A 24,066-nucleotide genomic window follows, 5' to 3' on the forward strand; every position below is an offset into this window, starting at 1 on the left:
GTTTGATGGGTTGTCCTCATAATTGTCCTCATAACCAAAGATATTTTCTTCTGCACTACTCAACCTTCTGATAAAAATCGTCCTGTGAATTTTTTTTTCAAATAACATATTATTAAATTTGGGGGATTACTTTTAGGTTTTTTTAGAGTTTATATTTCTTCATTGTTTCACACTGTGGTTACTGAAACATTCAATTTGGGCAATAGTTGTCAAAAACTAAAAAAACCTTAAGAGAAAGTTTACTATAAAATTTATAACAAATGATTCCTCTGATAGTATATCATCTGCTAATACATATATAGAGAAAATAAAAAACCATCTCCCACTACAGTAAAAACAAGATATGAAAAAAAAATTCCAGGCGATTTCAGCCACTGGATGTCATGCAATAAGAAGTGTAAAACATGAGTTATGGTTATGTTTAACAAGTATTTTAAATTGTATCGAAGAAAGTCACTAGAAATTTATAGAGAATTCACAAGATAAAGAACCATATCTGATCACACATGGGAATACATTTAGCAATATTCAGAGGGTGGGGAACAATATAGAGACCAAAGACTATATCACATAAATGGAAAGGAAAATGAAAAATAGAGGAAACTGAGTTAACAACAAGACAACAAATATCTCAGCACACCATATTGTGTGAATATATTTGAAATGTGATTCAAAGATGTTTGAAACTTTTTAATTTAAACACTCCATGTGTATTTGATTGTGTCAAAATCTTAATATTAGCTTTAAGTATCCAATTTTGATTTTTAGAGGTGCATACAAATACACATGTATCACGTAAGCTCAAGTATAGTGTGTCTGGTGTGGTTACAATGATGTGACATCTGAAATCTGTTTTACTCCAATGTGGTGTATGTATCCATGTCGTGAGGTTGTCCCTGTGCTGGTAATTATTGTAGCTGTACAGGGATGCACAATGGTTCATTATGTTATTTTCTCTATTTTTAGTTGTCTGAGAAGGTTACAATATAATGTTAACAGAAATATCACTTTGTCAAATAAGACAAATACTTTCCTATCACCCTGAGTGATAGTTTACCAAACTTATGCAAAATATCTTTTTTATTAAGTAAACTGTATTTGTTACAAATGATTATTTACTAGCTATCAAAATATATTTTTCACGAACATTTAAAAAATAGACTTTTTAAGTACTTAAAATATTCAATGTAAGGATAAAATTTATCCTTAATTTTCATTTCAACTGAATTTCTTCATGACCTCCATTAAGTAAACAAGTAACAAAAATACATCCACTTGAAGGGACTAGAGAGGGAACACAGAATCCCTGTGTTCTTTCTTAATTAAGTGTTTTTTAATAACCTTTCCTAACAAGAGCCAAAGACCCCAAACTCTCTCAGGAATCATTAAAAAAACACCTACAGAATATTCAAAACAAGATCATGCTGAAATACTTCTAAGCCAGGACGTATGGCTTTCCTGATGAGTTCATGAAAGTAAATGCTACTGTGGATCTCACCAAATTTTCCTTCATGGTGGCTAAAGAAAGAAACCCCACATAGTTTGACAGAATCCTAAATAGAGGAGGGAAATATGAAGTTATTCAATTACATATAAGGATGAGCATTACCAATTATGAAAGAGACAGTTTGTAACATCAGCTTCCATTCAACAATAGGTTTTGAATGAAAAACTCAGTAAGCTGAGTTTTTTATTTTACTATTTCATTTCATAGCTATCATACATATCATAAACCATGAGCCATTTTACCCTGGCATCACATTTTGTACTTAATCCTAAAAAATGTCTTTTTTTGTTTTCGATGAGAAATAATTTTACCAAATCTTTCAAAATATACAAGGGTAAATATCCTGCACAGGCTTTCTAGTTCGGATCTTTTATAGTTTAACTTATTATTACATTTCTTGGGTTTTAAGCTTAATTATTACTTTGTCTATTTAATTAACTACATAAAACATGATAATTTTCAAAACTGGAAGATAAATCTTATTTATATTGCATGAAAAGATGATAAATACATGCCTCGGTTTTTACTCATGACTTGATGATTGCTTTAAGGGAATAGTATGAATTTTTCTGAGATGGCTAGAAGGACATAAGTAAATTAAATAATATTTTAAAACTCTCTCTCTCTATGTCATCTGTCAGTCAAGAGATAGCTAAGAGTAAGTTTTCAACCTTCAGGCGGATTTGTGATTACAGTTTACAACAAGTGTTCCTTGAGTAGAAATTTATAATTATTGCAATCGGATTATTGTTGGGCTACAAAATATAATTCACTAGCTTAATCAAAGGATAAATTGAATGTATATTTTATTCCATTTCTCTCAGATGCAAAAGCTGTAACCTGTCTTTAGTAATTATGGGAGAAAATGTTATTTCTTAAAAGACAATTTTTGTTTTGTTTCTGTGCTTTAGGGATACAAAAGATATTTGAGAGAAAAAAAGACGATAAAGAAGCACAGGATTTTGGTGGGCTACACACTCTGTCCTTGGAAGAGTGACACTGGTACCCAAGGAGACATCGCAATGCACGTTTGCTGGCTGCTGCCTTGTGTGCTGGGGATCCCCTGCCTCTGGCCTGGCTTTGCAGTGGCAGGAGACTCTAGTAGAGAGAAGGCTGAAAAACGGGCAGACTCTCATTGGAGAGTGAAGCGAGGCTGGGTGTGGAACCAATTCTTTGTACCAGAGGAAATGAATGGAATTCATTACATTGGACGGGTACTTACTTTCTGAAAGTCTTCCAGTCCATGGTTTTGGTGTTTGCTGAGTTCTGCATTTTTCTCAGTGGAACCACTAGAAAACCTCAAACATGAACATTATTAATTATTTAGAATTTTCAAGCACCTGAACATCATTAAAAACTTGAGTTCTGGGTTCAAATTTCACTCTAGTCTCCTACATGAAAAGGCTGCCTTCATTGATCAATAGCTAGAAATTCAGTGGTGCAATTTTTGGTAATAAATCAAAGCAGACTCAATGAGTCAAATATCATCTACCAACATTTTTTTGCCTGATTTTTCTGTTATGCTAAATAGCTATTGATTTATCCCTCCTTCATTTTTAATGAAACAGTTTAATACTATATCCTTTTGCAGTCAAGGAGTGTCAGAAGCCCACACACTTCATTTGATTAGTGAAGTTGAAGTGCAAAGAATAGTTACTCTCACCTTCTTAGAAGAATATATTTTAAGAAAATATCCCTAATGAGACAGAACACCTCCAATTTATGTTTTTGGTTTTGATTATTATTTGGTTTTCTTTAAACACAGATAATTATAATATCATGTCCTTTTCCATAAGGTTCTTTCTCTAGATGAATGAATTGAAGTACGTTTAACCGCTAATTAACTGGCACTAAAATTTAATTGGGCCCAAAGGGTGAAGCACTCAAAATTCATTAACTGTCTTCTAGCCCATTCAGGGGAGCCTCAGCATTAGTGTGGTTTCTGGATTCCATCTAAGTACCTCTATCCTATCAACCACAGGCACAGGAGTGCCTTCAACCACAGGCTTAGATTAGGATCTTAGGCAAACAGGCTTCAGAACACTCCTGTGTGTCTGTGTTTGTCTCCCACAGGGTCCTCCTTACCCTTTTAATTCTCCACAATGTCTGCAGGTAAATCACATGCCCTGTGGCACAAATAGGGTCCGTCTTAAGGGGCTGCTAATGAACTGAGTCTATCTAGCTCCATTTAGAGTGATCTCCAGAATGACTTAAACTCTTCTGTCACTGAAGAGGGTGACAGGCAAATACCGTTCAGTGGCTTTTCGTAAATAAGGTACTTAACTGTACCAATGTGACAGGAACAAAGACTATCTCCTTGGCTGTCACATTTCCTACTCCGTTTCTGCCACCTACACCAGCCTCTTGTTTCCTCATCTCACAGAATGATTGGCTTCGCCTGTTCTTTTCTTTCTATAACAAACATCCATGAAAATACTTGTTTTTCCTCTAAACAACCTCATGACTCACATTACACTGAGATAACTGGTTTGGAAGAAACTTTGGGGGATGTTTAGGTGTATGCAACTGAAGAACTGCTGGTAAGATGTGTCCCACAAAAGTGCCTTTTGATACATTCATTTAAAAAAAATAAAAATTGGAAAGGCAGTTATGTTAAAAAAAATAAAGTGACATTGTTTGGTCAAATATTTAACAGCTGCTTAATTGAGAAAATATTTTAAAATAAAAATATAGTAAATTTCAAAATATGTACTATAGTGCATGAGATCAGAATGAGTTTAACACATGCATTTTGTGACATTTAGAGGCAAGTGTTCAGTAAAAGAGTTTTGGTGATTTACCACTTAAAATTGTTCTTTATGGGCAGGCATGGTAGCGCTTGCCTGTTATCCCAGCACTCCAGAGGCTGAGGCAGGAGGATCTTGAGTTCAAAGCAAGCCTTAGTAACAGTGAGGCACTAAGCAACTCAGTGAGACCCTGTCTCTAAATAAAATACAAAATAAGGCTGGGGATGTGGCTCAGTGATTGAGTGCTGCTATGTTCAATCCCCAGTACCGAAAAAAAAAAAAAGAAAGAAAGAAAAAAAAATGTGTCTTTAAAAATGTTAACCTCCTTGGTCTTTGAAATTTATAATTTAAATAAGCTTGGTATACTCCTATTCTTTACTGAATTTAATTTACCTTCATTCAATATTGAACAAATTTTAAAACTACACTGAAGTGATATCATTTAAAAAACATGGTCTATTCATTGCTCATTTGACATATTCATTAGAAAATATATTAATTATTCTTAATTTCATAACCTCATGACATAGAAAACCTCGTCTCTTTATAAATAATTAAGGACTATCAAACTAAAAAAGCTATAACCATAATATCAAGTTGGATGTTAGTTTTCCCAAATCTGTTTCTTCCAGTATGTAGCAATGATAATACAGATTAAAACAACAACAATAAGAGCAACAACAACAATAATACTATATTATTGTTATTTGGGGTATGTTTAGAATTTCTCCACAATAGCATAGAAAAGTTTTATGAGTTGGTGAGGAATAATAACTTTTAACTGCAGCCATCAGACAAGTTGTAATTGGTTTAGGATGGCATTTCATGGTTATCTCTGTATTTTCATAGGAAGTCTTCCTTTGAAGAAGAGTATATTCATGAATGGTGAATATACTCACATTTGTAATAACAAAGGCATCATTTACGTACAAAAGGAGAATTATTTATGTAGATTTAATTATGATAAACCAGACAGCCAATTTAACCATATCAATATCAAATGACATCTTTTGACATATAAATTTTAAAATCTAAATAACTCATCAAAACTATGAATGAGCAATTTTTCACAAAATAAAAAGAAGAAAAGTGTATGTTTAAACATCAAGTAAAATGTGTTAGAAAGAGTGGGCATTTTCTAGCTTAAAATTAAAGATTTAAAAGCATGTTATATAATTATCATCACTGGTGAATCTTGGAATCCACAGTCCTGTGCCAAATCATAAAACTTCCCAGAAACCTGAGACTCTGGGTAATTTTTTAAAATTTTCTGTCTTTGCTTCTGCATAGAAAAGATTGAGTTCATCAGTATTATGTAACTTGTAATAATTATGTATTATGTAACTTGTAATAATTATATTATTTGTGATCATAGATATAAGTAAAATTTTCTCTAGGTTCCAACCAAATATAAATATTCCAGGCTTTGGTTTTAGTGACCAAGGATGTAACCATAGAACAAACATGGACCAGCTATGTTGTGAATATTTTATGAAAGAGGCTTTGTTTTTCAGTAATAATATATTACTAGAATTGTCTATGTAGAAGAATCAAATTTCTGTAGTTCTTTATATTTAAAAAAATTAACTCTCTTTCTGATGGTCGATCTTAAATTTGAAATTGATGTGTGAGTTAAAATAATATAGGAATTAAATAGAATTATTAACTCAAGGAATGATTAGCACAAAAGAAAATGAACTCTTAAAATGGATTTTTCATTTTGAGCATATCTGGAAACTCAGTTGTACCTGTTTGTACTCACAGCTAAGATCTGACTTGGACAATGGAAACAACTCTTTTCAATACAAGCTTTGGGGAGATGGAGCTGGAAGTCTTTTCACCATTGACAACAGAACAGGTGACCTATATGCCATACAGAAGCTCGATAGAGAGGAACGGTCCCTCTACACCCTGAGAGCCCAGGTAATAGACACCACCACTGGAAGGGCTGTGGAGCCTGAGTCTGAGTTTGTCATCAGAGTTTCGGATATCAATGACAATGAACCAAAATTCCTAGATGAACCTTATGAGGCCATTGTCCCAGAGATGTCTCCAGAAGGTATTGCATATTAATTTACATCAAAGATATTTTAACAATGACAACAAATTTTAAATTTTTGAGCATATGTTTTGGAAGTGGATTATCTAAGTATGACATTAATACTTCCTTCTATGAACATGTTTAAGTGAAATATTTTTAAAAAAACTAGTCTATGGTAAAAAAAATTTTTTAAATGGTACTGTGCATTAATAAATTACCTGTGTTATTAAATTTGTCTCATTCTGGAAAGCAGTAAAAAAGTTCAAACATGTTTATTTGAGCAATTAATAAAATTCTGCAGGATATCTATGTAGAATATAGAAAGCCAATTTATAAAACAAGAGCTACTATTGACATCAAAACCAAGGAATGTAAAGACTAAAAATGAAGCAAAGTGGTGGAAAACCCCTGTGCAACTATTTCAAGTTTCTTTTAAAGTCCAATGCTATTGTTACTAATGATTTAAATATGATATATAAAGAACAGGGTGGTTTCCATAAGACATAGGAATTTATTGCCTTGAAAACTGGAAATGTTTTTCTAGTAGGGGAAAAACTATGTTTATGCAAAGATTTTCCCTTAATTCAATCAGTGAAAATACTTTAAAAGCACAATAAATAGTATAATTTAATTCAAAAATTTACTTAAATTTGACAAATAGGATTCCATAACGATCATTTAAAATGATGCTAACATGTTTTAAAACTGCTTTACCTAAAAATGTGATTCATTATCCAATGATTCCAAAAATATATATTCTTTCATATAATTTTCTGATTTCTTATATTTTAATATTCTAGGTAGAAATTCAAAGGTATATTTCTACATCCTTTAGAATATAAGTATTTTAACTAGTGTGTAAACAAATCAAGCTGTGAAATATGTATCCAAATTATTATTAGATATTAAAAATTATTTTAAATACTTCAATTTTGTTTGCTAAGCAAAGGAATAGTTCCTTGCCTTCTCTTCCTCTCTGTCCTGCTTGGCTCCTCTTTACCTCCTCATTCCTCTCATCCTTCTCCTTTTTCTTCCTTAATCTTCTGACTTATCCTTCTTTCTCATCAAGCATATCTCACATACTCATGTACTAGGAGCTTTTCTGTAAAACTGAGAATAGAATTGCAAAGAACACACAGAAATTAATTTCTAACATGGATTATATTTTAATTCCGTACACAAACAAGAAATAACTAATTTTAAGCAAGATTATAATTGACAAGATGGGTTATGAAAATGTAAAGCGTAAATGATTGATGATGATGAATTGCATGGAGAAATAGGGGCCACTTTAAAAGGTGGGTTTTAAAGTGTGTGATGCAAAAAGGCCAGCCACACCTTATCCCAGGATGATTTCCATATTAGAGTGATGAAGACTGTTTGTAGCAGTGTGTGAGTCATTGACATATGGCAATGATGTAGGTCATAACTGAGATCCTTTTAGCAGAGAATGCAGCAGCTAGGGAGCTCAAAAACACCCGGGCTTACTCCACTGCTAAGCAAAATGGGGTGGGCTGGCAAATTAGAAAGAGCAGATTTGGCTGGTGATGTAGGAAGAAGAGAAAGACATGAAGTATTTTAAAAAGCAGGTGTTGTTCAGAGTCGAATGGTGCACTTACAAGGGGATTATTTTGAATACATTACAGTTTTGATAACATGGTATCACTGCAGTCTAACTGTGGCTTCCAAGAGACCCCCAAATCATGGTTTAGTGCAGGCACTATCTAACTGCCATACTCATCTTGTGCACTCCTGTTAGAGGTCCATGCATAAATCTTCTAGTCAATTTGCATAGATCATGACGTCTTATGAAAGTGCCAGTCAGGATTCAGGCTGCACATGGACTCATAGTAACACTACTGAGCACTTTTTATACCTCCCTGGAGGCCAAGTCCAACAAAGTGTGTAACATCAAGGTGTCTATTACAAACATAGAGAGATATACCTATTGCTCTGTTAACCTTCTCATCAGCGCCCTCTGAAGCATTTCTGCGCTTTGTTGACTTTGATTAGGAGTAAAGAAACCAAATAATATAATTATACAGGCTTATTGTAATGTTTAATCAATAATAAAGTGAATTATTTTACTAAATAGATCATTAATTTTTCAATTTATTTTCATATTTACTGCCAAGTGATGGGTTACTGTTTCCAAATTCCATGTTGCCATTGTTTCCAAATTCAGTATCCAACTATTTCAGCCTTTAAGAACTAACCAGTGCAATTTTTTTTCTTAAATATATTGGTTTGTGTTGGAGTCAACCACTAATTATTAGATTTTGAGTCTGCGCTTTGAACTTAGAATTTAGTTAGAATTACTGAAAGAAATCTACATTTGAATGTCATGAGAAAACCCAAAACATTACAAATTTTTCTCTATTAAAATTAATTAATTATTTTTGATTGACAATATTCATCCATATTTATGAGTACCATAGAATATTCATTATACATTTGCTTATTAAACATACATTTCTTTACATATAATGTTGGGGTTTGGCCAATTGTGTTTATATTTGAAATGCACTTACTTTCAAACTTCAATTGTCAAGTAGAATGGATATAAAACATTATATTTTCCCACTTGTTACCCTGGCTGGCAAAAGTCCTAGTCTTCCTTCCATGTGAAAATACAATACCAGGAGACATGGGGTGCCTCATGTTTGGAACGATCAAATAAATGAATGAATGGATATATTTGTGGTCAAAAATGCTACACAAGTGACTGGACAGGTTTGGTAGCTGATACTGGTGGCTGTGAAATGCAGGAAGACTTTACTGGTCTGGATGGAGGCATATAATACCCCAAGAGCTGGAGGTAAATTGTAAATGCTGAGTCATCATTTGGAAAGTTTTTAGTGCAAAAGCTACATATTCTTTTTTATGTCCTTTTAATGGTACCATAGTAATTGTCTATCAAACAGATAATCCGTCCTTTCCATGACGGCCATTAGCTTTTACATAAAACATTAGCATGTCATCAAAGGAAAGGGCATTTAAAAATAGATTTTGTATGCTGCTTAATGAACAATAAAACCTCCTTTGACAGGTTCTGCCAATATCACCCAAACCTACCTAGAAGTGTTTGTTTTAAACACTGAACTCTTGCCTTGAAGGATTTTAAAATGCAGACTCAAGTGATTTGTTTTCTGCAGATCACTACAACATCCTGCTAAAAGTGAATCATGCTTTAATAAGTTAGGCCACATTATGTGTAAAACAATGATAATCAATAAATATTTAGACCTCACATGCATCAAATGCTAATTAGTGTTAAAATTATTTATCATATATGTATAGGTATGTATACATAAAAATTTTGTCATATATGTATATGTATACATACACAAAAAAAAATTTAAAGCCTGAATACTTTAAAGTTTGGTTTTATATTTTTTTCTCCCTATAGATAGCTAGAATAAATTACTAGTTAATGTCCTCTATTCCCATGTTTTGGAGCACTATCAAATAAATTTTGTCCACCCAATTTTTCATGAAACAACAATTTCAACATTAGCAAGAGTCCAACATTTCTGGTCTTTATGATGGGCATTTTACTTATTATCAAAGTCAGGATGTTCTTGAAAGTGAAATGTCTTATGAGAAAAACTTTAGTTTTTCTAAAGATAATAAGGATTATTATAACCTTTCAGATTTGAAATGTGAATAAAGTGGGTTATACTGAATTCTATGATTATTAAGGAAATATTTAAATTCACATAATTTATATTTTTGAAATAGCACATATAAAACTCACTTTTATTATTTTATCATCAATATGGCACAAGTATATCATAATAAGTGGCGATAAGAAAAACGTTTAAATTCGATTAATGTAAAATGCATGTAAATTTAATTTCAATTCCTTCGCAAGAAAAAAAATGTTATTTCTTGAAATTTACCACATTTCAAAATTAGATTTTAAGAATCTTATGCCTTCAGACACATGAGCTGAAAATAAATTAGACTGGGATAAATTGTTTTTCCTATTCTTTCTAAATGTTTTGCTTTCTTACACAGTCTAATTTGTTTGACTTGGATTATACTATCTCAAATTATAAAAAGTTGAGATGTCAAAAATAAAACACAAAAATAATAACAATGACCTAGTTTCCAGATAGTTATGGACAGAAAAACAGAAATAATTGAGGAATACTTTGCACAGTTAAGGTGACAAGTAGGAAAATACTGTCTCTTTTCAGAATTTTATTTGGAGGTTCTAGGTTGTAAAGTAATTGCTTCTCAAATATAAATCCACTGAGGATAGGCCAGTCAGGACTTGTGAATAAATAATAGTCTTCACACTGATAAAATCAGGTCTCCATTGAAAGGTGGAAACAGGAGAACCAATGAAACTAATATTTTCATCCTGAATTTGACCACTCTATTCTCTAATTCACCTTATATCTCTTTGATTATTACTAAAATCACAGCCTTAGAGTACAGGTAAAAATCTTTTTTTAATCTATGCTGCTTTATACAAATCAACATCTCAAAAATTTATTTGAGATTAATTCAAGTGCACTCATATTAAAACTGCAAGTTAAAATAGTTTTCCTATTGGACAATTTATATTTTCATTCTAAAAGAAGTCTGTTAACCTTTATAACATAGAATTTCACACCAAGATATTACATACTAAAACAAATGAGTTATTTTGAAATATGCAGTTTGAATTCAGCAAATAGTAAAATAAAAAAACTATAGCACATGTGTTTAATTTAGGATTCTGTAATAAATGCAAGCCTTAATTATGAAATGCTCTTGCCACAGGTTGCTGACTTCCTTAATACGTACATGATAGCAAATTACTCTCATATAAAAAAATTACCTCTCCTTTATGCTTTTGTGTTTGGATTCCTCCCATAATCACCAGAGATTAAAGCATTCTATGTGATGTGTGACAATATCATTCAATAAAGCTTTCTTGTAATGTTAAAGTTAGTATTTGTAGGAGACTTGTTCAATCTTCTGTGAAACTCTTGGTTGATAATAAAATGCACATAATCAACAGTGACAGAGCTACACTTTCCTTACACAAGATTGTTCTCAGTGATGGCAGAATAAGTCTCATGTGCTGAGAAATTCTGTTATTGATGCTATCATGAATTCAATCTTCAAAAACATTTACATAACTTTATATAGGTTAGTATTTATTAATATTGCCACAAAAATGTAATTTAAGTGCAGCTCCACATACATAAGAATTATTAGTATGTGTGTATATTATTATTATAATTTTATGTGTCAGAACTAATTAGTAAAGGCAATTTCCAAAGACTTCTAAAAACCATGTCTTTTAATTGAAGCACTCAGTGCAGGTTGATATCCTGTGTCACCTACTTAACAATAAGTTTCTACAAATAGAGTGCCTGTTTGAATAGGTCTAGCCAAATATCAAGCTAAACTTAAATTCACAAGGACTTTTTATGACAGATAGTTATAATGATTCAGAAGCTAGCTACAAAGACATAACCAATATTTTTAATTTCAATTGTAAAAAAATGTCTCTGAAGAGTAATACAGCCAACTGATACTAGTAATCATAGTAAAAATAGAAACCAAAATTATCATACAATTATATTTTATGTTTATTATTGGAACAAGTAAGACAATTGATAAGTTAGTCTTATCGCAATGTGATTCTGAGACCACAGTCATCTAATTATACTTTTCTAATAAAACAGGTTAGATACACATTGATTTAAGATAATCTTTGGGCTGGTAGAGTCCAGTCATTTAGCTCTCCCTATTTCCTAAAAGCTCAGGGATCTCTGACCAAACAATACTGACTCCACTGAGGGATGCACACTGGCCTTTAGACTCCTTGATAACCAAGTAAAGGTTTTTCTACTCTCTGTTTATTCCTCCTGATGAGATTCAAGGATCTGGCCAATTTCAATTTTTAAGTTTTCATCAACTATACAAATACGATCAGAGGATGATGTCCTAAAGTAGAACAACAGGAATTAAAGATGAAGTAAGGACAAAGCTATTTAATGTACACATATCTATCCTGGGTTTTTTTATGCCCATGATCATCTAAATTCATTAATTTAATATTTTCCTGTAAACTATTATACATATAGCTTATGCTTAATTTTCTGGTACAATACTTTTGCCTTTAAACATTATTGCAATTGTTGTAGTTTTACTTATTCTTTTTCTATATCTATCATCCCTCATTTCCTCGTAAATACTTAGTAGTAACATTTTAGTCCAGTACAATGTTTAAAAATAACTGTGATAGGAGGCATCACTTTTTAAAATTATTTCAGAAGCAATGTGCTAGCACTTTCCAATTAAATATGACTCAGTCCAAGTTTAAAAAATGTTCACGTTCAGATTTATACAGTACCTTTTATTTCCAATTTTCTAAAGTTTTATTACAAATAAAAGTCACAATTTTTCAGATGACTTTATATTTCTATTGTAATATTTTACATGTTCCGTCTTTATTTTATTAATGCTAAAATGTATATTGATTGCTTTTCTACTGGTAAAAGAACCATGTGTTTAATGATCCAATTTCATTAAAATTTTATATTCTCTATTGAATTATCACTTCATTTGTGTGGAATAATAGTTGTAAATTTTTTTAGAATCCTAATTAGGATCCCTTTCAACAGTTATCTAGATTAATTTTTTAAGGATTCACACAGATTCTATAATGTATATGAAATACAAATGTATGTAATATAAATACTCTTCAGTACAGCATAGCAATATTAGAATATAAATGTACCTACACATGAAATGTGCTAATACATATTGCCATCGAAAAAATATACTATTTTGTGAAGGTCATGTAAATATCTCATAGCATGAGATATTTAGTTGTAATTTGAATTAAAAAAATCACAATGCAATTTTATACAGAAATAATATTTTTTAAACAATTTCATAAGTAGGTATACATGAGCATGTAAAAGCAATGGTTCTTGTGTAGAATAGTTCCTGAGATATTTTACAGAACAATTACAATTCATAGTGATGATTGGGGTACTGTTAGGGAACAGATGATCAGGATATGGAGCCACATTTCTTATAAACCTACTGGCAGAGGTTTTAGTTGGAAACAATGATCCCAACATAAAAAGAAGTAGTTTTAGAAGCCCAGAAACCTTGGGGTACATGAAAAAAGCATTGTGGAGGTCTTCAAGACTCAAGCTTGAGGCATCTCTAATATTACTGACCAAGAAAGGAAGGATATCATGCATTCTTATAGAAATTAGTGTTGAAATTAATCATTTATTTGTCTCATCCACATCTAATATTTAAGATTAAGAGAATCTTTGGTCTGGTAGAGTCCAATTAAAAGAACTAATACAAATATCTAACTAGCTTAATTAATGTGCATGTAACTGATAATATGAGAAAGAAGGGATCAGGAGACCATGGATATTTTATATTGAAAGACATGTTGTTAGTCTCCTACTGATTGTTCTCATTCTCGTGTGGACTGAACAATTGATTCTTAACTATATGCAAAATAGGAATGTATAAAATGTTATCAAGTGATTTTATATTTCTGAAATCTTTTGATGTTTATGTATTATTGATGACCTTTTTTATTTTTGTTGGTGCTTTATAATTATAGATAGATAATAGTAAATTTAATTATGCCCTCTTCACACATGCATCTCTCATTCCCCCGTATCTTCCTTTTTCTTCTCCTCTTCCATCACCAAGATATGCTTGTTTCTACTCTGTTGATCTCCCTTATAGCATTATTATCGTTGTTATTATTATTTTTAAATTAGTGCCTTATAACTATATATTTAAGTGATATTTATTGTGGTATATTCATAATTCATATAAGACAATTTGGTAGATTTAATTCCTCAGTACTTCCTTTACTTTCCCCTCCTCCCTCCCTCTCAATCTCTTTCCTCAACTTTTTGGTCTTTCTTCTAATTTCATGAGATCCCTCTTTTTTATTTCTTCTCTCTCTCTTTCTCTCACTCTCTCTCTCTCTCTCTCTCAACAGTACACTAGGTTTTCCATTTTGTAGAGAGCAAGGGAATGACATATTGAGATGCTCAAGAGGTAAGTTTCAGTTAGAAGTAAAGAAAGCTTCAACTTAAAATGAGCTATTAAAGAGCAGGGCTGGAAACAGAATCTAACTCCTTAACTCAAGGGATGTTTACTTAGAAGGGTAAATGAAACAATCAATCTAACTCAGTTGGGTTAAAGTAATGCTCCTTCTGAATCATTTTATTTGAACAAATCATCAAAATTATTGTATAGACATGTCTTACAAATATAAGAAATTAACAAGTGTCTACACGTTAAGTGGTTGGAATAATTAAGTATTGGAAGGGATAGGTAAATTTTTCTTTTCATGTATTTTATTATTCTAGTTTTATTTCAACCCTGTGAAAGTGTTGCCTAATTAAAGTTATGTAACAAGAAGGGATTCTTTTTGATACTAAAATAAATGTTGTAAGTAACATTAAAAGAACTAATACAAATAGTGACAAATGCATAATACTGAGGTCCACCCCCAGTTTGAAGTATAGAAGCAATTCCTATTAGGGTGTCCCAGTTTATACAATAGGATTGTGTTGGAAATTTCTTTCTTTCTTACTTTCTTTCTTTTGCTACAGGGAATTGAACCCAGGGGTGTTTTTCCACTGACCACACCCTAGCCCTTTTTGTTTTATTTTTCATTTTGAGACAAGGTTTCACTCAGTTGCTTAGAGCCTCTCTAATGTTCTGAGGCTGGCCTTGAATTTGTGATCCTCATATCTCAGCCTCCCTAGTGCCTGGGATTACAGGCACATGCCATGGTCCAGGGTTAGTGGTGGGGAAATTAATAATACTAGTTCTAAAGAAAATCACAGAGCTTATGGGATTTTGTACCATTGTATGATCATTCTTTTTGAAAGTGTATATTGTGTTTCAACAAATCTAGATTTTGATGAAATTGGTAATGCTCAATTTCATTTGTATAGATATGATTTCAAAGCTCAATATTTTATGCAAATATTTTTGCACTTGGGCATTTATAGTAAATGTACAAATAATTATTTCACATGGTTGTATTGATTAATACTGAAGTTAGAAAGAAGGCTTACTTTATTAATATCAAACTAGATTTTGTTTTGCTTTGTTATTCCTCAAAGCAAATAGGTACAGAGGAAAGAACTGAAACAGGCCTAATCATTATTCTTAGCCTCCACTGGATATTCTTTCAAGCTCATTTCAATAATCTTTATCAATATTTGTCAACATTCTGCAATTGTTTGAGGTACCGGCCACATTAAGATTTTTGATGAAAAGCATTTTCAAGTATTTTTTAAAATTTTTCCAATAATAACACATCTTGGAAAGATTATGGATTATACATTATAGTAAACTGCTTAATATTTGACATGTTATGAATCTGCATCTGAAGTTCTGTAATGTGAAGAAGAATCAGGGCTAGTTTACATAGGGTTATGTTCCTTGTCTGTAAAATAACATTACTTCAGTAATTCAGAGAAAGCAGGTAAACTAGGATCTTGTTTTATAGTATGATCTTCCTTGCTAATGAAAAGTGCTTTGCAGAATTGAACTCATATTTAATAATATTGAAGTCTTAATTTCCTGTCAATATGTGCTTTTCCTTCAGGAACATTCGTCATCCAGGTAACAGCAAGTGACGCTGATGATCCTACGAGTGGCAATAATGCACGTCTCCTGTACAGCTTACGACAAGGGCAAGCCTATTTTTCTGTTGAACCCACAACAGGTATTTCTGATTTAAAAAAAAAAAAAATCCGTTTTGTTGATTTTGTTGGCTGGGGTTGTGGCTTAGCTGTAAAGTGCTTGCCTAGCTCGTGCAAAGCCCTGGGTGCCATCCTCAGCACCACATAAAAATAAATAAATAGAATAAAGATATTATGTTCAACTACAACTAAAAAATTAAATATTAAAAACTGCATTTTAACATGATTCTAAAGCAGGCAAATATCAGCTTAAAAACATGTTTTGAAGTAGACCTGAATCTTCAATAAATAAATGGGTTGCAATTCCTAAACATTTAATTACATTTAGTCTTTAAGCTGTTTTTCTAAGATTAGATGATTGGATTTTCCATATTCATATCACAAATGATTTATGTATGTGGTATAAAACATATGTAAGGATTCTTAAAATTCAATTAGGAAAAAAGATAGACAAACCAATTGAAAAATATGGGGAGAAAATTTTACAAGCAATTTTTGTGATTTACAATCACAAAAAGTGATGTGGAAAAAGACTATAAACCTTAAAAACACTCAGCCTCATTAGTCATCGGGAAAACATGGTGAGATATCTTTGTTTGCATAGCAATCCCAATGACTGAGATTAAGCAAGGGTGGAAGACAGGATGAATTGGTTTGACAAAGTCACTTAAAAGTATTGTTTTTATGTATTTCGTTTAGATGAATATTACATTTGATTCTTTTTCTCTCATTGTTTCTCCAATTTTCTTTTATCAATTGAATGCCTTATAAAATCTATAGAACACATATTTTTTCTTTCTTTTTACACATTTTTATTGGATACATAATACATATACATATATAACACTGAACAATTTAACCAATATTAAATCTTGTATTCAAAACAAAGATTAAGAAGATACAGAGTTGGATGCAGTGACACATAAATCCCAGCCTCCTGGGAGGCTGAGCAAGAGAACCAAAAGTTCAAGACCAGCCTGGGCAAAAAAGAAAAACCCTGCTTCTAAAAATCAAAACAACAAAAAAGATACTTGTATGAGTCTTCACCTAAGGAAATAATAATTGATAGAGATAAAAAAGAAGTTTATAACAAATTGCTAAAATATGTACCACGTGCAAAAAGAAGTAAAATTATATGATTGTTATCAAGAGGCAAATATTATTCTAGTTTGATTACATTAAAAATTAAACAAAATTAATTTTTATGTATTTCTAATGTATTCATTCATTTAGCAAATATTAAATATCTTAGCCAATCTCAAAGTCCTTGAGAGCATTGTATTTGAATGAATCTGACTTCCATGCCTATGTTCTTATTTCTCTCATAGAGGGTCCATATATTTTACTTTTCAGGATACCCAGGAGAGACATTATTTTATTATAAGCAGTAGATGCCTTAAAACATTTAATTCCTTCACACAATCTTGGCTCTTGAAGACTGACTAGGTACAAAGTGTTACATAGCATACAGGATTTTTAGAGGTTTGATACTGTAGCATAACAATAACATAAAGCAAACTTGAACATGGACTTTTCTCTCTTGATACTTATAAATAGGCATTAAGTGTGGTTATTCGTAAATACATACTTTGAACTGGTGAGTAACTCTAAAGTGAAACAAAGGATTCCGTTAGACAAAGAAAGGAAGTAAAACTTTAGACTGCATGGTCAAGGTAGAGTATCTGAATCCAGAAGGCTGAAATGACCCTGTGGCCTAGTAGAAGAGAGATGGGAAGGACATTGCAGGGTATGGGGAATACATAACAGGGTTTCATAGCATGGCAGAGTTGAAACTCCTAGACCAACATGTAGTTTACTAATGATCTACCAGTGTTTTTAGCATTGGCCACTCTAGATTGGAAGCAGAGTTGGTGTTAAAACCATTATTATTATTGGTCTTCGAGGTAATGTCAGGCAGAAGCAGCAGATAATGAATGGTTTACCAGAGAGGCTGGGAATATGTACATGTGCATATCAAATGCAAACATCTAAATAATGTAGACAGCTCAGTTTAGTGATTCAGCAGATAGAAAGAGAATGACTGTATGGGGGACTGTTTAAGTATTTAACTAGGATGATGGTATGATAAATAATGAAATGAAAACTGGAATTATTTTGTATTTTTAAAGGAGTCATAAGAATATCTTCCAAAACTGACAGAGAACTACAAGATGAATACTGGGTAATTATTCAAGCCAAAGATATGATTGGCCAGCCTGGAGCACTGTCTGGAACAACGAGTGTACTAATTAAACTTTCAGATATTAATGACAATAAGCCAGTATTTAAGGAAAGTAAGTAGAAACATCTGTAATCATTATTACAGAAATGTAAGCGTGTTGAGTACAAACAGATGTTGGAGTTTGCATTCTAAAAGCACTGATTCACCACAAGGATTACGTAAAATGAAGGTGATGATTGTTCTAAGGTATAATTTTCATTACTGTGAGAAGTCAAATACAAATGAAGGAGTAGAATGTCAGTGTTCTGTTACTGCTGTAACAAGCTGTGACGAACTTCATGGCTTAAAACAAACTGATCATCTTAAAAAAACAGTTGGTATGGGTGGTCACCAGGCTGTGATTAAGGTGTAGATAGGGCTCTCCGCCCTCCTGTAAACTCCAGGGGAGAGTCCACAACCTTGTTCACTTGAGTGTTGGCAGAAATTAGTTTTGTGTGTTTTACGAAGGGAGTGCCTGATTCTTTGATGCCTGTTAGCTGGAGGACACTCAACTCCTGGATGCCTCCTTCTGGTTCTCGACATAGTCCGCCTGTCTCAGAATCAAGCAGCCAACCCTATCAAGTACCTCTCACACTGACATCTCTCTGCCCAAACCTTTTGCCCCTTTCTCCACTTTTCAGAAGTTGTATGATTATGTTGGGCATGCTTGGATAAGTCACAATAAGCTCTCCAGTGAAAAGCCAGCGGATTAGCAGCTTGAATTTCATCTGTAGCTTTTATTCACTTTTGCGGCTGTAGGTAGTAAACTTATGGAATCAGAGATATTAGGACATGGATACTTTTGTGAGATTATTCTTCTGCAGACCCCAAATAATAATTTAAATGACTATTTTTATTGTTCAATTTTGTTGCAAGAATAAGACACTTGCTTTGATCGCTCAAATAATAAATGTAAGATAGATTGTATGAAAATTCTTTTTTTAAGGAAATATCTTTTTGAGGAGACTCTGTTTTAGCTACACAAATACATTTACAAACATTTCCAGAAAGCATGAGCAACTGTCATAAGAAGAAATTATGATTAAACGTAGAACAAAGAAGTAGCAAATAAAATTGTGTATGTGTGTGTTTGTATCTATTCACACATATTCAACCAGAGCATGATGTCCTAATTATTGACTGTTGAAAAATGAAACAAAACTGTTGATGGCTTCATCTTCTTCTTCTATCCCTTTCTCCCTGATTTGCCCCATGCCCCAATGTCCAGTGAAATCATCTTTATGTTGATGGCTCAACAGAAGTCACTTTCACTCATTTTCTTCCAGTAGAATAATCAGTAAACCACAGCAAGTTAGCAACATTCAAATCTATTTTTACATATTAGGTTTCCCAATCATTAGTTGTATATGGGAGAATGGTTTGTTAGTGTGCATGTACACACTAAATGCACAGGTCTAAATCATGTCGATGCTGCTCAACTTAGCAAATTCTCGTCTGGATTCGGGTTCTCAAATCTTCTGACTTGTCAAGCAAAACATTTATGTAACAAAAAATGTTTTGGTCAACAATGAAGAATGGCAGTGGTTCCATAATAGTATCATGGATCTGAAAAATTCCTTTTTGACACAATTTGAATGCTCATTGTAACATCCTCCATGCCTTTTCTTTTTATTTTTTATTGGTTAGGTTTTTGGTCTTTTCCCAGTCTTCAGACTTTCAGTCTCTACATAGTTTAAACTTTGATATATTTCTGGGATCAAGTCATTGGACTTATTTTCCCAAAACCCTTAATCCTTGATGCTATCAACCCTGTGGCTTTAAAGACTGCTGCTAGGCCTGAAAACTTCCAAGTCTACATGTCCATTCTGAACTTTCTCTTGAACTCCACAGGTAGACATCAAACTTCCCACTCAGCATCTTCATTTGTACATGTTATACACATTTAAAAGCTAACATTCTCTTTATTGAGCTTCTGATCTCATCTGCCTGCTATTCCTCTTATTCCTACGGATTTTCTTATCTCAATTATTAAAAAATCCAGGTTCCATATTGTGAAAGCTGAAATCTCATTTATTTAGTTCAAACGCCACTGGGTGTGAAGAATTAATGATCCAACTCAGATTGAACTGGGCCAAATCCAGTTCAATTTTAATTTCTACTCAGCTGAGTTGATGATCAATTCTGTCTATTTGCTGATACTTTCTGATTTTTATTTTTCTGTGAGCAAAGACACATATACACACACTCAACTTTTAAGAGGAGACGATTCTGTTAAGGTTTAGAAGTCCTTTTCTCTTTCTCAAACCAAAAACTCAATCTTTTGCAGGTATTGTTCGTTTCTCACTTTCAAAACAATCTGGATGCTTCTCACCTGCTCCTTCCAACCACATTGGATCCTGCTGCTGTCTTCATCAGTCTCTGTTATTGCAATAAGCTCTCACCTAGCCCTCGAGTTTCACCGTCTTCCTCCTTCAGTTTATTTCAACACAGCTGTCATGATCTTGCTAAGTGCATGTCACATCTTATCAGTTCTATGCCTTCCCATCTCACAGATGAAAAGTCAGCACCCTTAGTATCAACTAATGGGTCCTAGCGTTCCTAAATGATCTGACACCATTCAATCCTGTTCAGGACCTCTGAGACCTCATCTGTGTCACTCTACCCTTTGCTTTCTGGAAAACCAACTTCAGGCAATCAACATGGATTTTCATCTTCTCTGTCCTCAGATATTTCTTCCCCTATTTAAGTTCTTAACCAAGAGCCATATCAATAGTGAGTTCGTTCCACTTCATCAAAATTTAAAACCATCCACCACAACATAGCCGGAGTACTTGTTAGTATCCAGTTTATTTCATGCTTCATTCCTGCTAATATGAGCAGAGGGAAGCATCATTCTATATATTTTACCTTGTTGTATCCCAGTTACTAGAATATGGACTTGTTAAGAATTTATGCTGAAAAAAAATATTTTTGAATGTAAAATAAACTGCAAAGACTGAGTACTGATGGTAGAAAATATTCTTTTGTTTTCTAATTTTAAAACCTGGTGGTTTAATATAAACTCAATAATATTTAATTCTGAAGCATCTGTTTTGAAGTGTATGTTAATGTCATTGTTTTCTCTTGATTAATTGTTGGGAACTTTAATTTATACAATCAAATCAATTATTTTTAAAAATGTTTCCATAAGGAAGAACTACAGTTAAATCATTACATTCACTCCAAAAAATAAAAGAACAAAGAAAACAAAAAATAAAGAGTAATATATTCACAATTTATAAGTAACTATTCTCCCACTTTAAATAAAAGTATAGTCTCAAAATGCAAGCTGTTAAGTAACTTGCTGTATACTTCTAAAGGAACCTAAAATTCCTTTAAATAATTCTATTACGTATGCTTTATTTTAATATTTTATTTTCAAGAAGTCTCATTCATTGAAATATAAACACCTAGGATTATTTCTTACATTTCAGAATAAATCACATATAATAATTTAAGAATGGGCGGCTGGAGTTGTAACACAGTGATAAAGTGCTTGCCTCACATTGCATTTAAATAAATGAAAGAAAGGTCCATAGACAACTAAATTTTTAAAAATAATAATTTAAGTATGGTATAGTCTATTAGTTTTATGCACATGTCTTCTGAAAAAATAATTAAGAAATGAATTCAGTAATTTACAATTCCATCTATATAATTTAAATATATGATATCATTTTCATCTGACCAAATCAATCTAGTCATCTTCAGCTCCAAAATTCTTATTAAGTTATTAACTCTTTTGGGTCCATTTTTCTTTATTTTTTTAATATGGCTAATGTAATCAAAGCTCATAAACTCAAAACCAGATTATTATGTGTTCAGTCTCTCCCAAACTTAATCTACACTTACATTCATAAGTAACTTCAAATATCAAGAATTGTTCAAGTAAAAATGGAAAAAAAGTTATCAAATTTAATTTGTGATGGTCAAAGTATGCAATAAAAGTCAATCACAGAATTTAAGGTGCATATATGAATGGGTATCTGGAGTTATATATACTGGTGATATCACTAAAATATATGAGATGATGATAGGTACTCAGGTAAGTTATTAGGAAAAGTTCAGATTTTATAATAAAGGTAAAAAGTGTGTATATATTACACACACTCACACACATACCCAAACATGCATGCACTCTAAGAAAGAGAGAAAGAGATTGAAATTTAGAAAAGTAACTAGAAGAATAACTAGGGATTTTTCTATACACCATACACAAAGAATGCTATAATTGGGAGTTTGTTAAGTGTTTATCCTAAGAATCTGAAATTTTGTTTTTAAAGGTTTCTACCGCCTAACAGTCTCTGAATCTGCACCCATTGGGACATCTATTGGAAAAATTATGGCATATGATAGTGACATAGGAGAGAATGCAGAAATGGATTACAGCATTGAAGAGGATGATTCAAAAACATTTGACATCATTACTGATAATGAGACTCAAGAAGGAATTGTTATATTAAAAAAGGTAAGTATATTTTTAGATTATTTGCTTCTCAGAATATGCAAAACAAAAACAAAAAACTTAATTATTTTGTGTATCTGGTTTGTTTTTTGCTTCATTAAGTAATTGAAATGTGAATCCTTGATTTATGGTTTAAAGGGAAAATGAGTTCAGAGATGAAAGAGATTTTATAGAGCTTTTAGAATTATATGTACAATTGTTATAAATAAGAAGGTTTTCAAATAAAGGAGATTTTTTGAACGAAGATCCTAAATACCAGGAAATTATTTGTCAACTCCACAAGACATGTATGCTTATAAAAATATAATTTTAATTCTAAATGAAAAGATAGTTACTTCAAACCACTTTACGATAAAGTTTGTGAAGAGATAAATTTCCGAAGCCTGTGTCATGATAATATAATAGTAATTCATTTACATAAAAAGTAAAATTTAACTGAAAAACAAATGCTATTTAATAAGCAATACATTTTTTTCCTAAGTAATACCTTGGGTTCATGAAGCCATTTCTTCTGTGTACACTGCTTTTCTTTGTAGAAGGTGGACTTTGAGCACCAGAGCCACTACGGTATTAGAGCCAAAGTTAGGAACCGGCATGTGGACAAGGAGCTCCTGATCTACCATGCTGATGCCTCCACCACTTTCATTAAGGTCCGAGTGGAGGATGAAGATGAGCCTCCTGTTTTCCTCCTCCCAACTTATATATTTGAAATTTTGGAAGAAAATCCACGTGGAGCTTTTGTAGGCACAGTATCTGCCATAGATCCAGATCAAAGGAAATCGCCCATCAGGTAAGTCAGTCTAGAATGTCAGCTTTACATTAATAAGTCACTCAATTAGTATGAAAATAAAGTTTAACTCTAATGTAAGCAAGGAAACAGCTCACCTACATTTCTCTACATGTTTTTTTTTAAATGAATTTGTACCAATTTAATTGAATTAGTTAACAGAGGGATCCTTAGTGTTGCTTAAGATGCAGTAAAATAGGACATTACAAATGTATGCAAGAAATAGGTAATCACCAACAAAAATTCAGTGCAGTTGATGCACTCTTAATCAGAGTGTAGGGGGTGGGAAATGAACCCTTTTCTATACCAAGGAAGAGAAAAATTACTTTTCATTGATATGTGGTTCATTTAAATTCTACTTAATCGAAATGCCATGCAAAAAGTGAAGAAGTAAACAGGAGCAAGTGATATAAATACAATGGTTTAGAAATAAATTTTCATGGTACAATCAGATACAACATGCTTGTTATATATTAAAATAGTCTCCTTTTAGTTATTATGTTGTGATTTTCTTTTTCTTTTATTCAAAGTATGAGTTATAGTCTGATTGGATAAGAAAACAAACAATTGTGTGTATTTCTTCTT

General features: G+C 32.2%; 1 protein-coding gene across 1 annotated transcript in view; it reads left to right on the forward strand.

The window, feature by feature from the left end:
• Positions 1-24,066, forward strand: part of Cdh19 (cadherin 19) — a 76,785-nt gene that overhangs the window by 26,129 nt on the left and 26,590 nt on the right. The window contains exons 4-9 of the mRNA XM_077792332.1: positions 2,419-2,721; positions 6,019-6,313; positions 15,912-16,031; positions 18,138-18,302; positions 22,513-22,697; positions 23,231-23,484. Of these exons, the coding sequence (XP_077648458.1) occupies positions 2,530-2,721; positions 6,019-6,313; positions 15,912-16,031; positions 18,138-18,302; positions 22,513-22,697; positions 23,231-23,484 (1,211 nt within the window). The 5' untranslated portion in view covers positions 2,419-2,529. The remainder of the gene's footprint in view (positions 1-2,418; positions 2,722-6,018; positions 6,314-15,911; positions 16,032-18,137; positions 18,303-22,512; positions 22,698-23,230; positions 23,485-24,066) is intronic.

This window comes from Urocitellus parryii, chromosome 13, assembly GCF_045843805.1.
Source record: "Urocitellus parryii isolate mUroPar1 chromosome 13, mUroPar1.hap1, whole genome shotgun sequence".
NCBI lineage: Eukaryota > Metazoa > Chordata > Mammalia > Rodentia > Sciuridae > Urocitellus > Urocitellus parryii.